We start from the raw sequence: 26549 nt of genomic DNA on the forward strand, positions 1-26549 counted from the left end.
TTAAATTTAACAATTTATTTATTTATGTTTGTTTATGTTTCTAGGTACAAAGTAATGTAGCTGTAGGCACACCGGATTATATTTCGCCAGAAATATTGAGGGTATGTACATTTTTTAATAAAATAAATACTTTCGTATTATTTTGTTTTTGTTTTAAAATTAACTTTTGTATTTAAATCATAGTACTATACTATATACTATATATGATACTATAATCTATACTTATAATAAATCTGTAGAGAGGCCAATTCTGTACATGAAATATATTTAAAAAAAAACTATGAAGGGGTGATAAGGGATCGCTACTGATGCCAAAAATGCAATCAGTAAAATTTTTGTCTGTCTGTCTGTCTGTCTGTCTGTCTGTCTGTATATTCGTTATAGAAACAAAAACTACACGACGGATTTTAACCAAATTTGGCACAATTATTCTTCATACTCCTGGGCAGGTTATAGTAAAAGAATCATGTAAATCGGTGTAGAAACACCAAAGTTATACATAAAATACGCTATAAGTCATCGCGCGTGAATACAGAATCATGCCATAAGGATTATTTTTGTGTATCAGTTGCCGCGTTCGACGCGCTTCGCGGCGGGAGCTATAAAAAGGCGGCGGGTCTGCAACCGTTTCGCGTTGTCATGGCATCACGTGTGAACGGCTGAACCGATTTCGATAATTCTTTTCTATTATATTCCTTGAAGTACGAGGATGGTTTTTTATGTAGAGAAAACGTAAATATGTACCACGGGCGAAGCCGGGGCGGACCGCTAGTCTATACTAATATTATAAAGCTGAAGAGTTGCTGAGAGCTGTTTGTTTGTTTGGACGCGCTAATCTCAGGAACTACTGGTCCGATTTGAAAAATTCTTTCGGTGTTTGATAGCCCATTTATCGAGGAAGGCTATAGGCTATATATCATCACGCTACGACCAACAGGAGTAGAGCCACGCGGGTGAAACCGCGGGGAGTAGCTAGTAAAATATATGATTGATGACAATACATCAGTAAAAGTTCTGTATATTTATGATAGAGCTGATACCGAGCAATTTAAATATTTTAAAACTACACTATGGCTTGCTTCAATAATGTGAGAATTTTGTAAATATTATTATCAATCGTATGTCAACGTTGATTGTTTATATTATAATCATAATGTTGATAAGTTAGTCGCAATTAAACCAAGAAACAGAAGGCACGTTCTTTTACCAGACTATATTGAAATTATTCATTTTATGATAATGTAGTGAATATATTTTCGTTTGAAATCTATTCTTTCTTACATTTGTGTTATTCTGTCAAATACTCTAAAGATTGAAAAACTATTGTTGTTAAGCTATTGCATAGCTTCTATCGCGGGCCTTGAGCGTGGGGACCGAATCGAGAAATTCCGTAACGAAAAATCCTCACGCTCCCCACGGGGACGGTCGCGGAGGTGTGGCTTGAAGGAATAGCATGCAATAGCTTTACCGCGGCAGTCCCCGAGTGCCACACGTCTTTTTTTTAAATAAATAAACTCACCTTTTGGTTTTTATACAAATGTAAAAATATTTTTATTGAAATTTTAAGGCGATGGAGGATGGCCAAGGTCGATACGGCCCGGAGTGCGATTGGTGGTCACTTGGTAAGCTATTTTTGTATATATTTTTTATAGATCCATGATTTTATCTAAATTGACTTCGATAAATATTTAAAGACATTTAAAATTATTTTACTGATGAACGAGAAGTTTGATATAAATTATTAGAAATGTTTTGCACGACTCATGATGCGAAGCATCAGAGAGTGCTTTACGATCGAAAAATTTTTTTCGCCTCATTTTTGCAGCTATTCTTATTATTATAGCCTTGTTAGTTCACGGAATCAAGATATTTTGCATACTATTGTCGAGATAATTTAATGGAGATTAATCCCATACTTTTTAAAAATTGATTTACTTCAATAGAATTGGAAAAAAACACCGAAATAGGTCAAAAAATTTTCCTGTCCGTCATGTGTGAAACCTGAAAACACTATAACTTGTGAAAAAATCCATCATTTGAGTTAAATTTTTTTTTTAAATATTCTAATCGACGATTGTAGGTCACTGAATGCGAATGATTAATTAATTCAGTGTCGTTTAATTGCAATTAATAAAAAACGAAAACTACAATAAGTTTTTTTTTTTTTTATATTTCATAATTAAATGAGCATTATGAGTCGTGCACTTTTGGATTTTCCAAACTTTTTAACTATTATTTAGGTAATCCTGTGTATTGGAAAGTTTATTATGATGTGGAACAACGTATTACTTTAGTAGTAACTCTATAATATACCTTACTTGCGTTCAAGTCAATATAAAATTGTTTGTAGTTATAATTCAATCGACATTATTTCCATTTCCACATGTTAAAATAATAGGTTTATATTATTTGAAGCTATTTATAGATAACTTGCATATTAAATTAATTTGTGCTTTTAATTCAGTTAATATTATTTTTAAAGGTGTGTGCATGTACGAAATGCTATTCGGCGAGACGCCATTTTATGCGGAATCTTTGGTGGAAACATATGGAAAGATAATGAACCACGCTCGTTGTTTCCACTGCCCGCCGCCAGATGAACACGCGGCACAAGTAAGTGTGATGTGAACTTAACACACTTAGACATTAACTTGAAGTGCTACCAACAATTACACTAACACTATAACTGACACAATAACAATCGCATTTACACTTACACTGGCATAAACTGGAATTAAGCCTGGAAGAGATTGCTTTTAAGCAATAAGGCTGCCTTTTTGTATGTATGTGTCTTTATGTGTCTTTTTTTTAAATTATTGTATTTTGTTTTTCGATGCTTGGTGTATATGTACAATAAAGTATCAAATAAATAAAATAAATAAATAAAATTAACACTAACACACACACTTTATGCACTCACGCTTCATTGACACTCACTATCTAGAACTGTCATCAACATTTACACTAAAACTTGCGTTCACACTTCACATCGATTTGAACTGTACACATTAACACTAAAATTAAAAATTACAAGGCATCTTCCGCGGAATATTTAGTGGAAACGCTCAGCAAGACACTAACATTAACACTAACATTAACATTTACACTAACATTCAAACTCAAAACAATATGAATGTATAATAAGATTGTTTTTCCATAAACAGGTGTCAGAGGAAGCGAAGGATTTGATCCGAAGACTGATTTGTGCGTCCGAGACGAGATTAGGCAAGAACGGGATACAAGATTTTAAGGTAATATGCTTGTTGAAAAAAAAGCATTTTTTTTACTAAATAAACACATTATATATATTTTTTCCTAAATATTTGAAAGATAAAATTGGAACTAACTTTGCCTTTATTTCAAACTGAAAACATTTATTTATTCAACTATACTTTTTATAGATGCTGTTTTGAATCGTTAAAATATATTATAATTTATAATACATATTTACTACGGTTTGGAAAGAATAGTAATTAAATTCTGTGTATTTTCTTGTCTTACAAAATTTACTGAAAATTAATTATTTTCTCGTCGTATAAAATTAATTCATTTTTTCTAATAACTCGAAATTAAACTCCAATTTCAACTTCCAGACACACCCATGGTTCAGTGGTGTAGAGTGGGACGCGATCAGAGAGGCGAGTGCGCCGTTCGTTCCCGATGTGGCGAGTCCAACAGACACTTCCAATTTTGATGTGGATGATACTGATATACGGTGAGTGGAAATCGCATCAAAAACGGTTTAGTCTACACTAATATTATAAAGAGGAAAACTTTGTTTGTTTGTAATGAATAGGCTCATAAACTACTGGACCGATTTAAAAAATTCTTTCACCATTCGAAAGCTACATTATCCACGAGTATTATAGGCTATATATTATCATTTATCACGCTAAGACTAACAGGCGCGGAGCCACGCGGGTGAAACCGCGCGGCACAGCTAGTCGTCGATAAAAAAAGTTACCAAATATTCAGATTTTTTTTCTGTTGTTGGGAAATACTGGAAAATTAAATTCTTCTTTATGCTGAATCATGAAAAATGTTACCTGAAAGAAAATTAAATCTGTGTTTCATTTAATTGCAATGTACCAAAAGTTATCTAATTACTTTCTTTAGTGAAAATACAAAATTGACAAATCAATTTAAATCTATTATGTATTCATATTTAAATGTTGCCATCTGCAATGCTGACTAAATAAATCAGCCAGTTAATATGTTGCCTAGCCTCTGTTGAATGGTGACGTTTAACTTAACCCGTACATTCCAAAGCAACATTTAATCACGAGATACTGTATTGTTAGACGTAACTTTTGATATAATATTTTTGTGGATGAGTAGTTGTCAATATAGTTGTCACTGTTTCCTGTCCGAACATGTTTACCTGTCGAATACTATAAATTGCCGCGTTCTTTTGACTCGTGGCGCAATCGTACGAATCGTGCCTAGGGGCTCGGACGCTGTTTATAGTTTATACGACGTTCGACTCAACTACCCTCACTTTGCTAATAGTCGTTGACTTGCTGCGTTTTGTTATCAACTACCTACATCAATTAGGTGGCTGTGTAGAATCGCAGTACATTCTTATTACGTTCAAACTAATATTTAACCCGGCCTCTCTCGTTTTTAATTTCTTATAGTATATTATTCTTATTATTTATTTATATTTCATATTTATTTCACAGGTTATCCGAAGCAGTACCCCCACCATCTGCCTCGTCAGCTTTCTCCGGACTGCACTTACCGTTCATAGGGTTTACATTCACAGCGGGCTCGAGATTGAGCGATTTAGGTGCACCTACACCGTTGAGTCCGGCTAAGAATGCACCGAGTCAGGTAAATATATAGAAAGAATTAAGAAATACATTTAAAAGTTAATATAGTTTTAAGTTTTGGTATGAAATAATATATAGAAAGAAATACATTTAAAAGTAAATATAGTTTTAAGTTTTGGTATGAAATAAATAGTGATAGAGTAATATGGTATAAAGGTTGTGTAAGTTTCTTCTCTAGCTTCGCGTAGCCGGTATATACCGCTTCCCTAATGTGAGCATTTTGTCTATGAAAACATAATCTTAAACGATAGCTCACGTGCTGGTGGCAAAGTTGGGCGGGTTGCTTGTTAATTGTTATGGGTGTACACATAGAGTTTTAAGAATTCATCTATTTGAAAAAAAAATGCGTCTGGAATTTTATAAGTATTTTTTACATACTCAGCGTATGCAAAACTATAACCTCCTTTGAGCTTAGTATACCAACAGTGGGACACCTGTATAAAGTAAATGAAGTGATCAAAAATATTGCAAAATGAGCTAGCTAAATTTGCTAAATTTTTTTTAGTCAGCCTATTATATGTTAGAAGTATGATTTGAATTTCAAATCTATCGAAAAATTATTTTGAATTTGTTTATTTATTACGAAATAATGGTAAATGTAGCAAGTATATTATGTAATAAATACTACACATCACAACAGACATGTATATTAAGTAGACAACGCAAGTACCGCGATCTGTATGAAAACCAAGCGTGTCATATTTTTTGTACTGACCTTGACGCGTTATGACGTCACGAGCGCTTTTTAGTGATGGTAATTTCATTTTACGCTAAATCGATTAGGACGCCACTCGTGCGGCGATTCTAGTATCGTCCTATCCCATCGAAGTAAATCGAAAGAAATCAGATCAAACTAGATCTATGTCTAAGAGGTAGTTAAATAAATGAATCGTAATCGATTACTAAATCGATTCAAGACAGAAAAATGATAATTACCATAGACAGAGGAATGATAAAATAAAGTTATAAACCTTTTAATATTCTAACAAGTAAACTAATGTATTTTAGCTTTTTCTTACATATGCCCATTGAGTTACCATGTACTACGTACTAAAGTCTGGTCGCGGAGCAGGAAGAATTTCGTACATTAACCTGTTATTACCTGTCACTGTCACTCCCTTGTAAAAATAATGTGTCTTGCTCGCACAGGTGCAATGACCGCCGTTCTTAGGGATTGTAAACCTTTAACCTGAGAGCGTAAGGTTTGTGTTTGCTTGATTGGTGTCAGGTGTTCAATTATGATTTTGTGAATTCAAAATTTATAAGAATAAACCTCAAACTCTTTATGTCCAATCAAAATCCACCTAAGTCGAAATCGCTTGTTAGACTTACATATATCTGTAATATTGTACATAGTAAATTATTTTTTGAAAAATAAGGTCATAAAGAAGTTTCACTTCTTATGTGTGTACACGCACACTTTTTTTATATAATATATCATGGTTATTGAAAAAGTTTAAATGTAACTAACTAATAAGTATTGTAAATGAATAAAGGACATTTATTTAATAAATTAGTAAAAAACATTTTCTCCTCCAAATATTTCATGTAAACTGCACTTCATTAAAAAATGTTTGTGACCATTGTCAGTAGGTAAAGAGGTCATTGTACGTAATTCTTTCTGCTCCGCGACCGGACTTTAGAGAGGCCATCGAAAGAAAGTAATGAAACTGTCAATCTCTTTATGTCCCGTTGCATCGATCCATTTTTCTTTTATGTTCGGGTTACTTGGAAAACTGAAAAAACAAACATAGTCTAAACAATATGGAGTTTTCTTAAAAAACTCCCAAGATGACACTTTAACTAATGTCGTCCATGTGTCCATGATATTTATTTTTAGTACCTTTGTATTAAAATACTTAAAAGTTCTAGGTCAAGTCCTATTAAATGACAAAAAAAATCTATGCCTTTTTTTCTGAAAAATTGCTCCTTCAAATTATCATTTTTCTGTTCGATTATAAAATCGATTAGAATCGAGAACTGTTGCATCAAATGAACATCACTAACCACAAATTTGGACAGAAAAATGAGAACAGAAAAATGAGAAGACGCTATTCATTGCTTGTTATCATACGACGCGATCTTTACCGTACCAAGTAAAAGCCGCAATGTATTCCGAATCATTTCGTATGATTTGGTATCCGTGTTTGTCACGATCGTTTTCCACAGATATTCTTTATTTGATTTTAAAATAAACTAGCGACCCGCCCCGGCTTCGCACGGGTACAATGCTGATACTAAATAAACAACAGCAAAACTGTGAACGTTGTATATAAAAACATAGCGGCCCGCTCCGTCTTCGCGCACGGGTATAAAATAGGTATATAGCCGGGCGGCCGGCCGGTACCGCCGCAAACGCTACGTCCCGCAATTTTTAAATCTGTAATATCTTCGAAAATATTCACTTAAATCATACGGTTTAAAGGCCCATATAGATCTATATTAAATGAACAATGTATTGAAGGTATTTAATTGGTTAAGGATTAATGCTGTATTGGTTAAAATCGTATCGAAAATTAGCCATTATTTGTCGTAAAAAGTAAATGACAAAAAAAAGTTATTGTGGGTTATCCATAAGAGATAGACATATACCATCGCGGACTTTTCTATAGACCTTTTCAATGTGTATAATACTTAGTACATTATTTTGATAAAACTCGTAGGGTTCAGCCTGCGTTTGCAATGTAAGCGGAAAGAATGTAATTTTTTACGACATCACATTAGAAACCTCAAAAATAACAGTACTTCTCCACTATTTAATGGATGTTATTATACATATAAACCTTCCTCTTGAAACACTCTATCTATTAAAAAAAAACGCATCAAAATCCGTTGCGTAGTTTCAAAGATTTAAGCGTACAAAGGGACATAGGGACATAGGGACAGGGAAAGCGACTTTGTTTTATACTATGTAGTGATAGTGCATATTCTGATTAGAAAATTACTTACCGGTGGAAGGAAACATCTCTGCTAACTCGGCCACTCACAGCTGTGGAGTTTCTACAGTTTATAACGGCGCAATTCGGCATTTTACTTTATTCAGCTTCACGTCTTTCCTTGGCGAACTGCAAGCGCGGACTGAGTGTAGGCCAGCGTCAAGTTAGTTTCATAAACTTAGTTTGGACACGGGAAGTACATACACTCGCTTAGTCTATCTTGATACATGTCTGTGCTACACATATTTTAATCTATACCTACAGGGACATAAATAATATAATTCCAAATACACATGTAAAAAATATAATGATTTTACACTATTTTGTGATTAATTTCAGGCACCATCAAACGCGGGTGAGAGAGCAGCTTTAAAAGCTCTAGAGCGAGAGAATGCTTTACTCGCTCATACTATAGCTGAATTACGGGCTGGATTAGGGGAAGGAGGTAAGGATATTTATTCATTCATTTGATTCATTTATTCATTCATTCAGGGAAGATTTTACAATATTTAGTTAGAACTTCCAATATTACACAATAATATAAAATATGAACAAATGTAAATATGTCATTTTTAAAGTTTGAATAGACGGGAAATTTGAACACATCTTTAAAACGATATTCGACGAACACGTACACGTACGTAGTACACGTACACGTACGAAGTAACACGTACGTAGTACACGTACACGTACGTAGTACACAATTACACGTACGTAGTACACGTACACGTACGTAGTACACACGTACACGTTCGTAGTACACACGTACACGTACGTAGTACACACGTACACGTACGTAGTACACACGTACACGTACGTAGTACACACGTACACGTACGTAGAACACGTACACGTACGTAGTACACACGTACACGTACGTAGTACACACGTACACGTACGTAGTACACGTACACGTACGTAGTATACACGTACACGTACACGTAAGTAGTACACGTACACGTACGTAGTACACACGTATACGTACGTAGTACACGTACACGTACGTAGTGCACACGTATACGTACGTAGTACACACGTACACGTACGTAGTACACACGTACACGTACGTAGTATACACGTACACGTACGTAGTACACACGTACACGTACGTTGTACACACGTACACGTACGTTGTACACACGTACACGTACGTAGTACACGTACACGTACGTAGTACACGTACACGTACGTAATACACACGTACACGTACGTTGTACACACGTACACGTACGTAGTACACGTACACGTACGCTGTACACACGTACACGTACGCAGTACACGTACACGTACGTAGTACACACGTACACGTACGCAGTACACGTACACGTACGTAGTACACGTACGGAGTACACACGTACACGTACGTAGAACACGTACACGTACGTAGTACACGTACGTTGTACACGTACACGTACGTAGTAAACACGTACACGTACGTAGTACACGTACACGTACGTAGTACACGTACACGTACACGTACGTTGTACACACGTACACGTACGCAGTACACGTACACGTACGTAGTACACACGTACACGTACGTAGTAATAATATCTCAATAAGAAAAATCTGCGTAGGAGAAATAGCTTGTTCAGAACTTCTTAGCTTATAATAAATTATCGCATCCCATCCAGATCAACACGCTCAAAAGACTTATTTCATATACCGACCGCGAGAACCAATACGGGTCTTCGTGTGCCTCTTCACAGAATGTCCAGTTTTTATAATACCTATATGAATGATCTTGATATGTTTTCTTGTTCCTCTTCGTCTTACAAAATGAATGTGAAAAATTGCTATTGAACATGTAAGAATGTTAATGTGTAAAGATTCTGCAAATACTTGTTTACCTCCGCCTTTATGTACGCATGATAAATATTACTTATCGATTATTTTTTCTTGTCTCTCTTACTGCTGAGTTTTGGCAAACATAATAACATATGTTCCCAGTGAAAATACTATATGGAGGCATTTTCATGTATCTTTAGTTAATAAGATTTTTTTTTGTTTTATATATCTCTGTCTTTGTCTCTGTATGTTTTCCAATAAAGAAAATAAATAAATGGTATTTCAATATATTTCGATACATATGTAATTCATAGTATTTTTACAGATATTCTTGGTGTTAAAATATATACATATTTACTTTTTGCAGAAGATATGACACAATTAAGGGAAGAATTACAAACAGTTAAAAAGAGGAATTTCGAATTGGAGACGCAGGCGAAACGGTTCGAGCAAATCACGTCCAATAATACCGCACAGGTATGTGATATTGTAAAAAGTCTTCTATGAAGAATTGAAAGTTTTGAAAAAGATACGTGAAATCAGTAAAGTCGTTCTCAAGGTAAGGAGACGGAGGTAAAATAGGCATTGGTCGTCTTTTCAATATAAAAGTATTATCATCGTGTGTTTCATAGTCTTTGTATTAATTCTATTATTAACTAAATAACTTACCAGACGGAGATAAATCCCACGAAGCAATATTTGTTAAAATCCGTTTAGTTATGATCTCTTGAGTTATAATAATAACTTTTTAGCTTATACGCGTACAGTTTCGCTCCCTTTGTCTACAGCTTTTCAAGTTATACGTAAACATAAACATTCCTCTTGAATCACTTTATTTATTAAAAAAACCGCCTCAAAATCCGTTGCGTAATTTAAAGATTTAATCATACTGTTAAATAATTAATTCAAACACCATGTTTTAGCTTCACTTCGCTTTATTTGAGAAAAGAACAGTTTACAGTTTTACATAATTAATTAACATTGCTAACCGGCATCAGCCATCTTGCTTAATCGACTACGATACAGTGTTGCCAATATAAATGTACACATATTCCAACACGCCTCCTTACATTTATATTGTAAAACAATAATACACACAAAATAATAACAATAAGACAAAACTTAAGAACTACAGTAATTTTCATTTAGTAACATTTACTCCTTTAAATTTAACATTTCTCTAAATTTAGTGAACTTAACATTTCCCAAAGCTTTTGTAAATATATCTGCAATATTATTCTCTGATTCTATTTTTACTACTTCAATACTTCCTTGCTTAACATTTTCATTTACAAAATGATAGTGAACTTCAATGTGCTTAGAATTCTTAGTAAAGTTTCCATATTTAGAAATTATTACAGCTCCTGAATTATCTTCATAGATTTTAACTGGTTTACAAACTTTAGTAAATACATCATTCATTACACAAATAAGAAAATTTAATTCTGTTACTGCTTCTGATAAAGCTACATATTCAGCAAATGTTGAAGACTTTGTTACACAACTTTGTTTTTTAGATTTCCAATAAATAACATTTCCAAACAATCTTATGACAAATCCTGTAGTAGATTTCCTATCCACAATATCTCCAGCCCAATCGGCATCAACAAAGCAATCTAGAATATCAGCATTATTATTATTACAATAAGTTAATTTAAGATCTCTTGTCAAATACAAATACTTTAAAACTCTCAAAGCATACTTAAAATGCGTTTCATTATAACAATTTTGAAATCTGCTTAAGTAATTTACACTGTAATAGCGGCAGTACACATGGGGCCAAGGCGTTGGGCCAACGTGTTGGGAAAAAATGAAGGATATCAAGATTCCTGTTCACACATTGGCGTACTGATCATTGTGCATTGGCGCTTCAAAGATGGACGTAGTCCGTAGAAGTTCTTGCAGCCGCGGCAATTTATTTATGTACAGTGCGTTTAATTATTACGTACCTACATGTGCATCAATAACAATGAGTGTACTCTGCCTTCTGCGATGATACCATTTTCCAATCTCTATTGTCCTTTTTTTATATCTGTATAAATAAAACATTATTATGTTAAGATTTTTTCAAATGTTTAAAATGTGTGCATTTTACATTTAATTTAATTTTAACTACCTATAAAACGAAACTTTAAAGATTAGATTTTAGATAATATTATTATATCAAATGATAATATTATTTATATAAAGCACAATTTGATCAAAATCATGCTCATTGTATATTGTTATTTAATAATTTTTAAGAACAAGTAACTTTTTAATACTATTTTACTCATTGTATAAATATATTCATTTTTTTATCGCATTGTATGAAAGTGAGATAAGAAAAACATCTAGAATAATATAATAAATAGAAAATAGAACATCTAATTTATTGAGTCATATGGTTTTATTTTTGTGTAGTTCATGCCGTGGATTCCAAATTATTCCTTCATGTCGATATAATTCTACGAATTGTAAAACCTCGGCGCCGCCATCGCTATCGGAACATGGTTAAACGTAAATTTCATTGACGCGCAACGATACTGTCTCCGCTGACGAGTAGCAACAAACTGAACAAGACACCAACGTGTGAACGCTGTTTGTGGAGCGCGCCAAGATCCTTTGATGTGTGCACAAAAAACCGACAACATTCGGTTGGCCTGCCAATATTGGCGCCAACTAGGCTAATGAAGCCAACATACCGCCAAGTAGCTCTCTACACGTTGGCCCAACCCGTTGGCCCAACACGTTGGGCCCATGTGTACTGCCACCATAAGATATATCAGGTCGAGTACCTGAACTAATATACAAAAGAGCACCAATCAAATTTCTATATTTTACATCCTCATTAATATCAGATTGTTCCAATTTTAAATTTATTTCTATAGGAGTTTTAAACAATTTTGCATTCTCAATATTATAACGTTTAGCTAAAGACTCAATATAAGATTTCTGACTTAACGTTAGGATATTACTTTGATTATACATATATTCAATCTCAATACCAATGTAGTTTTTAACTATACCAATATCTTTCATTTTAAACTTTTCAGACAATTTAATTTTTATATCAGCAATGACTTTTTCATTTTCACAGCATATTAATAAATCATCAACAAATAAAAGAATATAAACAGTTAAGTTCTTCTCCCTTCTAACATACAAACAATAGTCATATTTACTTCTATAAAAATCTAAATTAGTTAAGAAATCATTAAAACATTCATACCAAGCACGGGGACTTTCTTTTAAACCATACAATGATTAATTTAGTTTATAAACTTTATCACTTCTATTTTCATAACCAATTGGTTGCTTTATATAAACTTCAGATAATACTCTACCATTTAGAAATGCTGTTTCAACATCCATTTGATGAATGACTAAAGAATTTTGACAACAATAAGATAATAATAATTTAAGTGTTGGCATTTTAGCAACAGGAGAATAAGTATCATCAATACAATTTGTTTGTTGAAAACCTTTTACTACTAACCTAGCTTTGTATTCATTTTCACTTTTCTTTTTGTACACCCATTTCACATCAATTACCTTTTTGTCCTTAGGAGGTTTGTCAACTAGAGTCCATGTGTTATTTTTCATTAAACTGTCCATCTCTTTATCCATTGCTTCTTTCCATTTCATTGCCTCATCACATGTAGTCGCCTCCTGAAAATCAACCGGAGTCAAAGCATCGCAGTAATTACTGTATATGCAATAATAACCAAATTCTTCATCAAAACGAAGTGGAGGTTTGACTTGTCTTCTTGATCTTTTATATTTTTCTTCATTTTCCGAGTGTTTAATTGTATCTCTTTCCTCTTGTGTCTCTTTATGTTGCATTTCCTTTTCTTTTATTTCATATTCAGTATTATTTTCATCATTTCCTTCAAAACCACACAATTTAACTTCTTCCTCAATTATATCACAATTTCTAGCAATAATAACTCTGTTGTTAATTAGCACTCTGTATCCAGTATCATTATAACCAAGTAAAATTCCAACTTCTGCTTTCTTATCCCATTTAGACCTTCTCCGTTCTTCGGGTATTCTTACAAACACTTTACTTCCATACATTTTCAAATTTTTGACAGATGGCTTCTTGTTGAAAAATATTTCATATGGTGTTTTCCTTTCAATAGTATTAGTCAAAGATCTGTTCTTAAGATAAGCAGCTGTTTTAATTATTTCTGGCCACCATCTTCTTTCTACCTTTGCTTCTGATAAAAGACATCTACCCATATCCATTAATGTACGATTGTATCTCTCTGCCGTTCCATTTAATTGATGAACATAAGCTGGACAGGGTTTTATTATAATTCCTTTCTCTTTTGCGAACTGAAAAACTCTTGCATTCATGTATTCCTTCCCATTGTCACATCGCAGTTCCTTTATCATTTTTCCTGTCAAGTTCTGTACCTCATTAACATATTGCACCAAGTAGTCAAAAACCTCATACTTTGATCTGATACAATAAACTTTAACTAATTTGCTGTAATCATCTATAAAGCTCAAAAAATATTTTTCTCCGTTATATCCTGTAGTCTGATGTGGCCCATTTAAATCAGTATGAACAATATCTAATATCTCCTCTGCTTTTCGTCTATTATTATGAAATGGTAAGTTATGCATTTTATTTTCAATACATATTGCACATTTTAAATATTCATTTTCAATCTCTTTAGGTAATCCATCTAACGATTCATTTTTACACATTAATTCCAAACTTTTAAAATTAATATGGCCCATAGTACGATGTAGTTTTTCTTTTACAGTCATATCCTTTTTACTCATATTTGCTTCTGATATTTCTTCATACATGTAACTTTTCATCTTATACAGTCTTTCTTCCTTAAATGCAATTGCTATGACCTTTCCATGATTGTTGTAAATTTTTGACAATCTCCCCCTTGAACTAATTGAGTTTTTATCAGTAATTTTAGAATAACTTAATAAATTTGCCTTCATTTCTTTTACATAAAAAACATTTTTAATAGTCACTTCAATTTTTTGTCCATAGACTAGGAAATAAGTTTTAATATTACCAATTTTTGTAGCTTCTAATATTGTTCCGTCACCAATTTTAACTTTAACAGGCTTATTTAATATCTCACAGGAATTGAAGTACTCATCAGTGTTAATAATATGGTCTGTGCAACCACTGTCTAGTAACCAATTTATTTGACCTTTCTGTGGCTTATCATTCTCCGTTGTTGTATTATTAACAATAGTAGTATAAAAATTGTTACCTTGACTGTCTTGAGCATTACGGTGATAATGTCCTGGGCCTCGTCCTCTGTTATTATATGAACCACGTCCTCTGTTATTATAATATGAACCATGTCCTCTGTTATTATATGAACCATTTGCACGAAAATTAGAAAAACCACGTCCTCGACCACGGTTTACATATCCAGATTTACAGTCTTTTCTTAGGTGGCCGGGTTTCCCACAGCTATAACAATTATATGATGGTTTGGCGTCAGCTTTAAAAGCATTTGATGTATCATTAGAAGTTTCGCTCACATTTTCCGTATTTTTCACTTTTATTTTACTCTTTAAATAATCAACTGTTCTTTCACGCTCTGGCAAGACATCAATTAAATCACCTATATAGCTGTAACTTGCTGGTAATGCTTTTAACATATAATTAAGTTTTTCTATTTCTGATACCGTTGCACCTGCCTGTTTCAACTCATTTACAGACTTTTCAAAATCGTCGAAAAAAAGTGACACTTCAGAATAATTTTTCAACTTAATATTTTCGAGGTTATGTCGACAAACTATTTGTAACGCTGTTGATTGCTTTAGATACATCTCGTCGAATTTCTTTATAATTTCGTAGGCTGAATCGATTTCACTTATATATTCCAATTGCTTGTTGGTTATTGCACTATAAATGTAGTTTGTTGCTTGGACATCTTTGTCGTCCCACTCATCATTGTCGGTTGCTTTTTTCGCTCGCATTACAACATCTTTGCACTTTTTGTACTGTAGAAATTTCAATATTCTTATTTTCCAATTACTGTATTCCGTACCGTCGAAAATTGGAATATTAATATCATTACTTTTGGTCGCCATTTTTTCCTTTGTTCTTGTTCGTTTTAATTCTTCTTACTTTTTGTAGTTTTCGCAACTTTTTAACCACGCTCTGCTACCATGTTAAATAATTAATTCAAACACCATGTTTTAGCTTCACTTCGCTTTATTTGAGAAAAGAACAGTTTACAGTTTTACATAATTAATTAACATTGCTAACCGGCATCAGCCATCTTGCTTAATCGACTACGATACAGTGTTGCCAATATAAATGTACACATATTCCAACACATACATAGACGGACGGAAAGCGACATCGACTTTGTTTTATACTATAATTATAGATTTATAATAATAATTATTTATTTCAGGATGCATCATCACTATCGCCACAAGAGTTAGTGTCGAAACTTCGTGAATTGGAATTAGTTATAGAGACGCTCACAGCTGAGAAAGAGGAACTTTTGAAGGATAAAATGGATTCCGTTGAGAAGTTGCGATTGCAGGTTTGTTTGTTTGTTTATTTATTTATTTTTACTTTTTATTCTACAATACCAGTAATAAAAAATATATATAATTTAACATGGAGAACATGAACATGGTAAGAGCACAATTGGCGGCCTTATTGCTTAAAGCAATCTCTTCCAGGCAAAATGGAGAGCAAGACCCTTTTATTAATTTAGTTAATTAATAGTTGTTAGTTTGAAGTGAATTTTTACAATACATGTCTAAATTATTCGCAAGGACTAAATGCTTCTCAATTCGTATGGAACTTTTATTTGATGCTTGATAAAGAAAGTTTTATTTACTAATTAATTTGAAAAGTAAAATTGTAATCGTTTTATTTAATTAGCATCGTTTTGTATGTACACACAGATAATAAATAAAGTCAAGGACTTTGTAAAAATAAAAAACCGATTGTATGTTGATTTGTACCCTACATTATTATTATCTTGAAGTAAATGTTCATTTATTTTCTTTTCCTTATATTATCATGGTTAAATACTTAAAAAATACTAGCGGTCCGCCCCGGCTTCGCCCGTGGTACCTACATGTTTAAACTATCCTATCTCTCAAGTTGGATCGAACTGCACATGGTGTGCGAATTTTATTATAATCGGTTAAGTGGTTTAGGGAGTCCATTGAGGACAAACATTGTGACACGAGATTTATATATATTGTTGTTAAGATATGTAAATAATGTTTTTTTTTTGTATTTTTTTAGGATAAGGAACTAGCGGACGCGGTCACACAACGCAAGCTAGCTATGACCGAATACAGTGAAGTTGCCGACAAATTGGCCGAATTGCGACAGCAGAAACACAAGCTTAGCCGACAGGTGCGTGTGGTTAACAAATGGAGGTTTTAAATTTATATTAAACTATCTGTTTTCCGTGGCTTCGCTCGCGTGGTCATCGAAAATGAACAAGAAAGAGATAAGGAAATTGATCAAATATTTAATATTGCAAAATCGATATTTCACTGCGAAAAAAATGACTACTTATTTCCAAATATAAAAGTCATACCATAAAATTGTTTCGTTGCGATGAGAAAGCGAGACAAACAAACAAACGCACTTTCATATTAACCGCATAAAACTATGTTGTAATGATTTGTAAAGAGACTGCATATTTACGTATATGATATACAAATCGAATAAAATTCAGACTAATTATTACTATTATCAGTATTTATTTTTGGATTTTATGCAATATATAAATATGTATTAAAATTTTGTCTATTCATACATTTCGACAGAATTTTACACATGTATTTATTTTAAACAGGTTCGTGACAAAGAGGAAGAGTTAGAAGTGGCAATGCAAAAGATAGACGCGTTGCGACAAGACATAAGAAGAGCCGATAAGGGAAGGAGGGAGATGGAGGCGAGACTTGAAACTGCTGTCGCGGAGGCTACTAAGGTAAAATAACTAAAGTACTAAAAAAGAACTACTCTTTTAACATATTAGTTTTTTTATTAGTAACTTTTCACTGTCTCGTAGTTAAAGAAAAGCCCGCGTAGTTTTCGGTCCCGTTTTCCGTTATAACCTGTCCTTTCTCAGGGCTAAATATACCTTTCTACCAAAATGTTATCCAAATTAGTTATTTAGAAGAAATACAGTGCGACACAAAAGAGATGAAAATAAATGAGGGCGCCACCGTCGCTCATATAGCAACACTGATACTGCGACGCAAGCGATCTTGATACTATAGAATAAAAATCCAAAAATCTATATAATATAATCTAAAATAAATACCGCGATTTAAACCGTTATAATTGTTTCATTGTAGCAATAGTGTAAATTTAAGACAAAAATACATTAGTATTTTAATTGACCTACCTAGGTCAAATTTTACTTAAATGTATTTGGAATTAGTTATTTTATAAAAATCGGTCAAGTGTTTAGACTGCAGAGGCGCACATAGAATCAAACATACAAACAAACAAGCATACATGCAGCTCAAACACATTACCCTCTTTCTGGGTCCGTCGGGTAGAAAAAAACAAGGCGATTTGAAAACCACATATTTTTATTTTTTTTGTAGATAAATTTTGTACATTAATATAATTCATCAAAATCTAAATATTCTACTCCTTCAAAGGACTGATCATCACTCTGTTTCGAAGTACTGGCAAGAGGGTACGGGGCATCTTCAGTATCTGTAAATATGATAGAGTAAATATGATTTTTTTTCTTATGGTTTGATTGATTAATAGATAGATAGCTGTATGAAAACAGTTATCACTATACTATGTAGTAAAATCTAAACTAGGTACTTTATTTGAGGCTGGTTGGATTGGATATAACTTCTTGACTCAAATTGTGCTGGTCGCACTATAAAAACTAGTTTTTGTTTACATACAAATAACCTCAAATTAAATTGCGAAAACGTAATAATCGCCATACATACATACATTAAACACTCGTCACTAATGGAATATTCTATTTTACGTAGTACTGAGCAAAAATAAATGTAATCTCACCGGTATATTCTGCTGTACGTTTGTAAACGTTTTCCAAATCAGTCAATAAATTTCCAGCTTGAAATTCGGACAAACACCGAATAAAAACTTTATACACCACATCACGGACACCGCTACGTTTAACCTTTTTCATGATGTCTCCTTTTTTATTTAAATTTCTTGTTCTAAATAACAATTTTATCTCAATAATTCTCCACTTCACGAAAAAAACAACAAATTTTTATTCAACTTGACAGCTACATTGCCAATTCAGGGTTGCCAGGTAATGAAAAACGAATTAGTTCCAAAATAATTAATTTCATCTCTTTTATGTCGTACTATACAGTGTTATTTTCGCATTTTATATAAGTAAGGATTTTTTATTATAAGTTTTGTACAGAGGATTTTAAGCTGTGCCAAAAATTTACGCCTTACTTAAGGCAATTACACGGTTCAACGACCTTAATGATTCTGTCACTACATTTGAATTTGTTTTTTTAACCGCCCTCTATAAATATACATCGTTGTTGAAGTAAAAGTGACCAAAGATTATGGAATTGTATACTGTATCGTATTGTATCGTAATGTGTTAGTTGGTTTCTACCTAATTTATGTTTTCTCTGAGAGGCAGTAACATATTACATTTATGAATAGTAAATATTGTGTACTATGTATGTTGTAAATGTAATGTAGGAAGACTCATCTTTCAACATTAACCGTTATAAGCAAAGTCTCTACTACATGACCCATTCTGGAGACCTTAAGATGACTAAGCAAGTAATTATAAGTTCTAGAGTGGGGAACAGTTAAGAAAACACCGATTTAGAAATTAATTTTATTCAACACGGACTCTACTATATTCTGGAGACCTGATGATGGCTAGGGTGGAGAACATCTCACCTACAGAGATATAAAAGATGGAGTACATTATTTGACGTAATTCTATAGAACGGCCTCTACCATGTCATGGTGTATCGAATGGTAATGGTGACCAGGCAAATGTATTTAGCGTTCTCTGTATATCTCTTCAAACCTAGTAGGAATATATGCATGCAACCTACACACACCTAAAAAAATAGGGAACGGACAAGAAATCACGTTTTTTTCGACTTGTTATGTGTTTTGTAGTTAGTTCGGGGTTAATTTTTGAAAAACTCGCATAGTTCCCGTTCCCGTGGAATTTCCGGGATAAAACCTATCCTATATTACTCGTGGATAATGTAGCTTTTGAATGATGAACGGAATTTTTAAAATCGGTCCAGTAGTTTATGAGCCTATTCATTACAATCAAACAAACAAACAAAGTTTTCCTCTTTATAATATTAGTGTAGAAGAAATCATCGGTTCACCCAGTTAAAAGTGCGGAGGTAACGGAACCAACAAAAAATTCAGTTAAATTGAGAATTTCGTCCTATAATGGCGTCGGCTAAAAATGTTGCTATACGTTTATGTCAGTTTTGACTTTCCTACGATTTTATACAATAATATAAAATTAAATGATTTTATACAATATTAAAAAAAATTGCTGATTTTCGGCGGTATGGCGACCATTTGGAACTGTCTGAAAAGTATGGCATGGCGATTTTCGTACATGGCTACTGGACTATGATTACCTGTGCAAAAATTAGCCTGGTACAAATGGTTGAATTTTTTTTTTAAATCAACGCATTCACGTCGGTATTGTGGGCTGTAAATTACACCGGAAAAGTATGGCATGACACTACCGCCTTCTTCTTTTTTATGGGCTATCGGTAAATCCTAAAATTTTTGTGTTACAAATCGTTTGCCTTCCGTAATTTATCCGACGAGTTCGACTAACGCCCACGCGACTAGTCTGCCGGTACCACTGTTCTGACCATGATTTTTCTTTTTGTCATTGCGTACTAAGACCACTGTAGAACCGCCATCCGGTTACAAATGACCCAAAATTTTGTGTCAGCATCTCCCGGCTTTGGATTGTTTTGGACCCTTAAAATATACGATAGAACAGCAATTAATCTTTTTTAAAAAATATTCAAGGCACAGGGAAAATCTGGTTACTGTTTTATAGGTAGGTATGTGTTTTCTGATAATATTTTACTGTCAAAAATTATCAACACTGGATATTATTCAATGACGCCTTTCAAAAACAAAACTAATTTACAAACAGATTTTTATATCTTTACATACCTATTTTTAACTTTCATTTCATGAACTGCTCATGTAAATACCTATTACAATCTGGTTTAATTTAACAAAACATTCAATTCGGTGAATTTTAGCGTTATTTTGCAAAAAAAACCGCACGTACAGTCCCCCGTCCGAGTCGAACTGACACCGTCAAATTTCGTCGAAAATATGCAATAGAGGTGAGGTTTTATGTGGGTTTTATTATAAATTCGAGTTTTTTCTTGATAATTTAACGATAATAATGAAAATCGAAAAAACAATCAATACAAATTGTTACAAATATCATAACATATTTTTTGGTATAAATTTCATGTATAAATATGTAGCCGTTTTCCTAACAAAATGCGTTTTATGTTCAAAAAGGGGTTGATTTGTATGTATTTTTTTTATGTTTAGGCCGTTCTAAACTGAAAAGTAAACAATACACTTTGTTAATTATATCCTTGAGTATCACATATATTTTTTTTAAGACAATCGTACCAACAGTTTCCTCAACAAAATTCAATATGTATAAGGTGTTTTCCGGTTTTGACCATAGTAATCCCCTTAAGATAAATATTTGATTGTTGAATGAATTGAAATTAATTTTTATTTATTGCTTATACATTCTGATACACGATTTCATGTTTCTCTTCACTAAAGGGCGCTGTACAAATAATCATAAATGACATCTTAATTTTTAGTTATAATAGAATTTAATAAATATAAAAAAAATGTAATTATGAACAGGAAAGAAAGTTACGCGAAGAATCGCTCCGTTTGCAACGCGTCGAACCGCCCAGCGCTGTAGCAGATGTGGCCAAATTGCAAGCTGATATCGAAGCGCTTGAGGTAAAGTCATGTGATATTATGTGTATAGATAGAGTCTGGCCAGCCAAAGCTGAACCCAGTAAAGGGCGGCAAATTTAAAAAAATATGCACCTGGTAACATCGGCTTTAGTAGGAAAAAACATTATGATACTTTTGATATTCAAACTCAAACTCAAACTCAAACATTCATTTATTCAATTAGACTACTATTTAGTAGCACTTTCGAATCGTCATTACATAAGTATTTTTAACATTTACCACCGAATTCATAAAGGTGATCATAGTATATAGGTATATTAGGTACACAACACAGCAGGATTTAAACGTTATAAAGCAAACGATTTGAACCGTTTTCAACAAAACTGACAACTAACTACGCAGAAACGCCATGATGACATTCCATAGTGTGGCCGCTACAAAAAACACTGGATTCAGCTTTGGCTGGCCAGACTCTATGTGATAATGTGGAAGTTTTTGTAGAATTGATTTGGTTTATAGATGTGTTATCCTAATGCAAAAGAGATACTTAGGTGTAAGAATAAATTTAATTATATATATTAAAAAAATAATATTTTGTGTCGTTTTTAAAAAAATATTGATTTGAAAACGTGATCGAGTTGTAATTTCAAGAAGATCAGTTAGTAAATCATTTATCTTAGAATACAGCTTTTAATACATAATATAATGTGTATAGCTTTTAATACATAATTAATTAGTCACGTGATTAATGGAAATTCCATAAATTTTTGCTTATTTGAAACTTAAAAAAAAGATTTTTGGTTTTATTTGATAACAAGTGCCTTCCAGTTAGTCTCATTACAATTTAAAAGTTTACTTTTTTGTTTATAAATAATGTTTTCTTAATAAATGTTATAAAAATTGTATATTTTCATAGGCTCAATACGCGGAATCGTTAGCTCAACAACAAGCGCGTTATTCGAGCGAGGTGTCCGCTCTTCGCGAGCAACTGCACGAGACTGACGCTCTGCGGTCCATGCTCAATAGAGAGGTAATGTGTGACTACCCGCATTTTGTTGTAAATTATATTTTAGGGTGATATGTTGTAGCTCTGGTGCGTTCTGCGAGAGATCCCGGAGTCCCCGCTATCATGCTTTGGGTTTGGCCGTCGAGGAGGTTTTAGTGGGTAAGAATCCCACATGCTCTCTTTTTCCCCCAAAAGGGAGTATCTTTTGAAGATTTCCTCCCCGTTACCAAAAAAAAAAGAAAAAAAAAGGGTGATATGTTGTAGATTATTGAACGTGCAAATTTTAATGAAGAAGACGTATAGTATTTTAGTTTTATAACTTTTTTTAAATATAATTTTTGAAGAATCGATCGTTGAAATAAAAAAAATTGATTGTCTGTAAAGTCGGTTTACTGACGATAGTTGAACGTGACAACGTCCGATTGTGCTTCTTTGTCGCTCGTTCCGCGCTCTCGCTTGCACTTCAAGCCTTACATGGAACGCCTCAGAGCGAGGTAACGTCGCTAAGGTCAATAAATCGTATTAGTTTTAGCTGTCTATCGAAATGGTAGCATTGTTTCAAAATATTTAAATGCAAATTTTAACGCTTCAACATATTATGTTTTTGGGATATTTCACACGAAGCTGATACAGAAAAAAAGAATCAGGTTTCCGATTTCAGTTATTAACTGTTTTAGACAAAATGGTTTTCTATATTTTAATCTATATTCCTAACACCAAAATAAATTACCCTACAGTTGCAAACGTCAAAGGAAAAATTGGAGAATCGACGGTTAGAACAACTTACAGATAGCGAAGATAAACAAATGCTCATCAATGAAAATAGGAAGCTCGCTAAGGATCTCGATGCTGTGAGTTTAGTTTTTAAAAAATATTATTTTAACTGGTTTCCGTTAAGTTTAATATTACTAGTAAACATGACAACTATCTAGTTGTAAATTATAAAAAAAAAAATATTAAAATGCAGTTCAAATGTGTCTGGTAAACAAAATCTTTGTGACAACCAGGGAGGAAAGAAATGTCAACTTTACGCTGTTATTTTTAACTATAATATTGCATTTTGTTATAAGTTAGATTTGAGTGGGTTTTTGTTTATTTTGTGACATATTCGTGAATTTTTTTTATTGAATAAGTAATATGAATTCTAAATTATTGAATAAAAAAAAATATTTTTTTTAGCATAAAAAAATGGAGTCGGGCATTTGATTATGCTTCGTGTTTGTCATATAAATATTATTTTTAAACTATAATACAAATTAATTCCAAACTCGTATACAAAGATGGCGGAAAACGGCCGCCGTTGGCAAGCCGAGAGGAGACAGCTAGAGATGGAGTTAGAAGAGTTGCGCGCGAAGAGAGACACGATGCAGCACTGGGAGACGCAGGTGAGTTCTCTTATCTACTCTTTGAATGAATGAATGAATGAGAACTTAATTGTACACACCAAATTACAGACATTACATAAAATAGAATACACATAAATTGCACAATGGGCGACCTTATGGCTACAGAGCCATCTCTTCCAGGTAACCCAATCCCAGGTAACCAAATCTCTTTCTATTGTTAGCAATAGGAAATTGATTAAAAAAATATGAAATGTAAAATTTTACGGTACATTTGTGTTTTTTTAGGGCCGATTTTTCAATTTATCCGTCCAAATTTAGTCAAGTATTTGTACTGTTTCCGGCAATAATGCTGTTGCAGCTTATAAAAATATGAATTTGGCCAAATCAACTTTTGAAATTTTCTTACAATTTTAACTACTTGTAAGTTTATATTACTCATACACTTCGAAGTGTACAAAAAAATATTTTATACAGAAAAAAATATTCTCTTTTTGGTGTAGTCGGTTAAAGTACATATTTATATTTGTAACAGATCGCAGACATAATAAGATGGGTGGCGGACGAGAAAGAGGCTCGCGGATACTTGCAGGCGTTGGCCACTAAGATGACAGAGGAGTTGGATTATTTGAAACATGGTGAGATTTTACGATAATTTTATTTTTTACGACATCTCATTTATTTTCAAAGTAATATAAACCTTATGTCAACGAAACAAGAATTAATTAAAGGTGGCAACTGTCAGCATATTATGTTTAATGGTGTTTTATGTATCAATTATTTATGGTATAATATTCTGAAATCTCTATTATTATTATACTCATGATAATTTGATCTTATGTCTCGGTTATTCTAATTCTACTGTATATATTTTGCTGTAGAAGATTTTGTATACATATACATGTTTGTTATATTACTGTAGTTTGCTGCCACATAACTTTGACATGGTTTTGGCGTAGTGCTTAAAGCTTGCGTCTGTGAAAATGTACTACATAGATATTCATATTTAGTTTTAACCCATTTAAATGCTTTTTATAAAATATATAATTTCTATAAAAACTTATATGAGCTTCATTTGTATGTGCGTAATAGTGTGCTTGACGTGTTGTTATTGTTCGTTGCCATAGCAACCGCGTCCCGTACGTCCGCCCCCGCGTCACCCGGCGCAGGGCCCGGCGTGGGGCCCCCGGCCCTCGGGCCCGGCGGGGGGCCCCCGGGGCCCGGCGGCTGGCGCAACCGCCGCTCGCAGAAGGTCGACAAGATGGAGATACTGACGCTGCAGTCGTCGCTGCACTCGGAGATACAGGCGAAACAGGCGGTCGGGGAAGAGTTGAGTCGGACCCGGGCGGAACTGCTGGCCAGTCAGAGGTGAGCGTGTACATACAGACAAACAGACATAAATGCATGCACACACATGCATATGTGCACACATACACTCATACATACCAGATGAAAGGTAAGACGTCAGACGCATTTTGACAGGAGCTTCTTCTCATGAAACTGAACAACTTTTGTTCTACGATTTTGCTGAATTCGAAAAAAAAATTGGACTTTGTAAGGAAACTTCGCTAATCAGCTGACCGATCTCCATACAAAGTCCAATTTTTTTTCTACGAATTCAGCAAATTTGTAGAACAAAAGTTGTTCAGTTTCATGAGAAGAAGCTCCTGTCAAAATGCGTCTGACGTCTTACCAATCACCCTGTATATATACAAACACACATGAGTTTGTTACGTGCACGCATACGTTTGCGTGCAAATACGTGTTCTCATACGTGTGTAAACGTATGCGTGTGTTAAATACGTATAATATACATCCAAATATATAGCTACGATGAGATAAAAAACAAGTAGTAATGAAATGTCTTCTCTTTCGAACATAGCAAAAGCAAACATGTATAATAATATCTATTTCTGCACTTTTCCTAACCAAAAGCATCTAAATTTCCAGGGAGTTACTATTAAATGTATTTTTCCACAATTCCTAACAAAAATTACACATTTTTATTTATTTTTCAGGGAGCTACTAGAAACTCGACAACGCCTAGACACGTTAGCGCACGACATGAAACGCAAAGAGCAGCACATCCGCGACATGCAGGCCAAGCTCGACCAGCCGCAGCACGGCCACAACTCCTGTGAGTATATATACGCGGACACACAGACATACACACAGAAAAAACACGAAATTTCATACCAACATATACGCACAATCGCGTAGAAAGTCATATCTACATCTACACATTGAAAAAATAGCACACAAACGTATTATACGTAACGTAGAATTTTTGTTAGAGTAGCCTTCTTTCTTCTTTGTTCTCAGAAAAGTTTTTTTTACATATTATTAATAACAATGAGACCTACTGAAGGATAAAATGTATATTAACATGTTGTAAACAAGTATGAAACATTAAATAAACACTGTACAACAGTGTGAAATTTATTTTATGTGACAAAAATACATTTTTGTCTTCTCGAACTCTTTTCCAAATTTCATCAAAATTGCTTTAGTTATTAGCTTTGCATTGAAAGCATAATAAGTGATTTGTTATAAGATTTTCATCGAGTGTACATTTTAATTAGTTAAAAAAATATTATCAATTGGTCTAAAATTATCTCGAGTGAATTTTATAAATTAGTATTTTCTCACAGGGAACTAATACGCATACTGAAATAGTGACATTTATAGATATAAAACTCA

At 33.4% G+C, this 26549-nt stretch overlaps 1 protein-coding gene across 1 annotated transcript in view; it reads left to right on the plus strand.

Moving 5' to 3' along the window:
• gek (serine/threonine-protein kinase gek) overlaps positions 1-26549 on the plus strand; it is a 76691-nt gene that overhangs the window by 11853 nt on the left and 38289 nt on the right. The window contains exons 9-26 of the mRNA XM_089711830.1: positions 45-101; positions 1568-1622; positions 2483-2613; positions 3165-3251; positions 3594-3715; positions 4683-4833; positions 8108-8213; positions 9924-10033; positions 15949-16083; positions 16803-16916; positions 17365-17499; positions 21441-21542; positions 22417-22530; positions 23244-23357; positions 23787-23891; positions 24385-24487; positions 24977-25217; positions 25868-25986. Of these exons, the coding sequence (XP_089567956.1) occupies positions 45-101; positions 1568-1622; positions 2483-2613; positions 3165-3251; positions 3594-3715; positions 4683-4833; positions 8108-8213; positions 9924-10033; positions 15949-16083; positions 16803-16916; positions 17365-17499; positions 21441-21542; positions 22417-22530; positions 23244-23357; positions 23787-23891; positions 24385-24487; positions 24977-25217; positions 25868-25986 (2101 nt within the window). The remainder of the gene's footprint in view (positions 1-44; positions 102-1567; positions 1623-2482; positions 2614-3164; positions 3252-3593; positions 3716-4682; positions 4834-8107; positions 8214-9923; positions 10034-15948; positions 16084-16802; positions 16917-17364; positions 17500-21440; positions 21543-22416; positions 22531-23243; positions 23358-23786; positions 23892-24384; positions 24488-24976; positions 25218-25867; positions 25987-26549) is intronic.

This window comes from Colias philodice, chromosome 27 (genome assembly GCF_061535455.1).
Source record: "Colias philodice isolate Cphi_HAF_F1 chromosome 27, ilColPhil1 Martin Lab GWU primary, whole genome shotgun sequence".
NCBI classification, from domain to species: domain Eukaryota; kingdom Metazoa; phylum Arthropoda; class Insecta; order Lepidoptera; family Pieridae; genus Colias; species Colias philodice.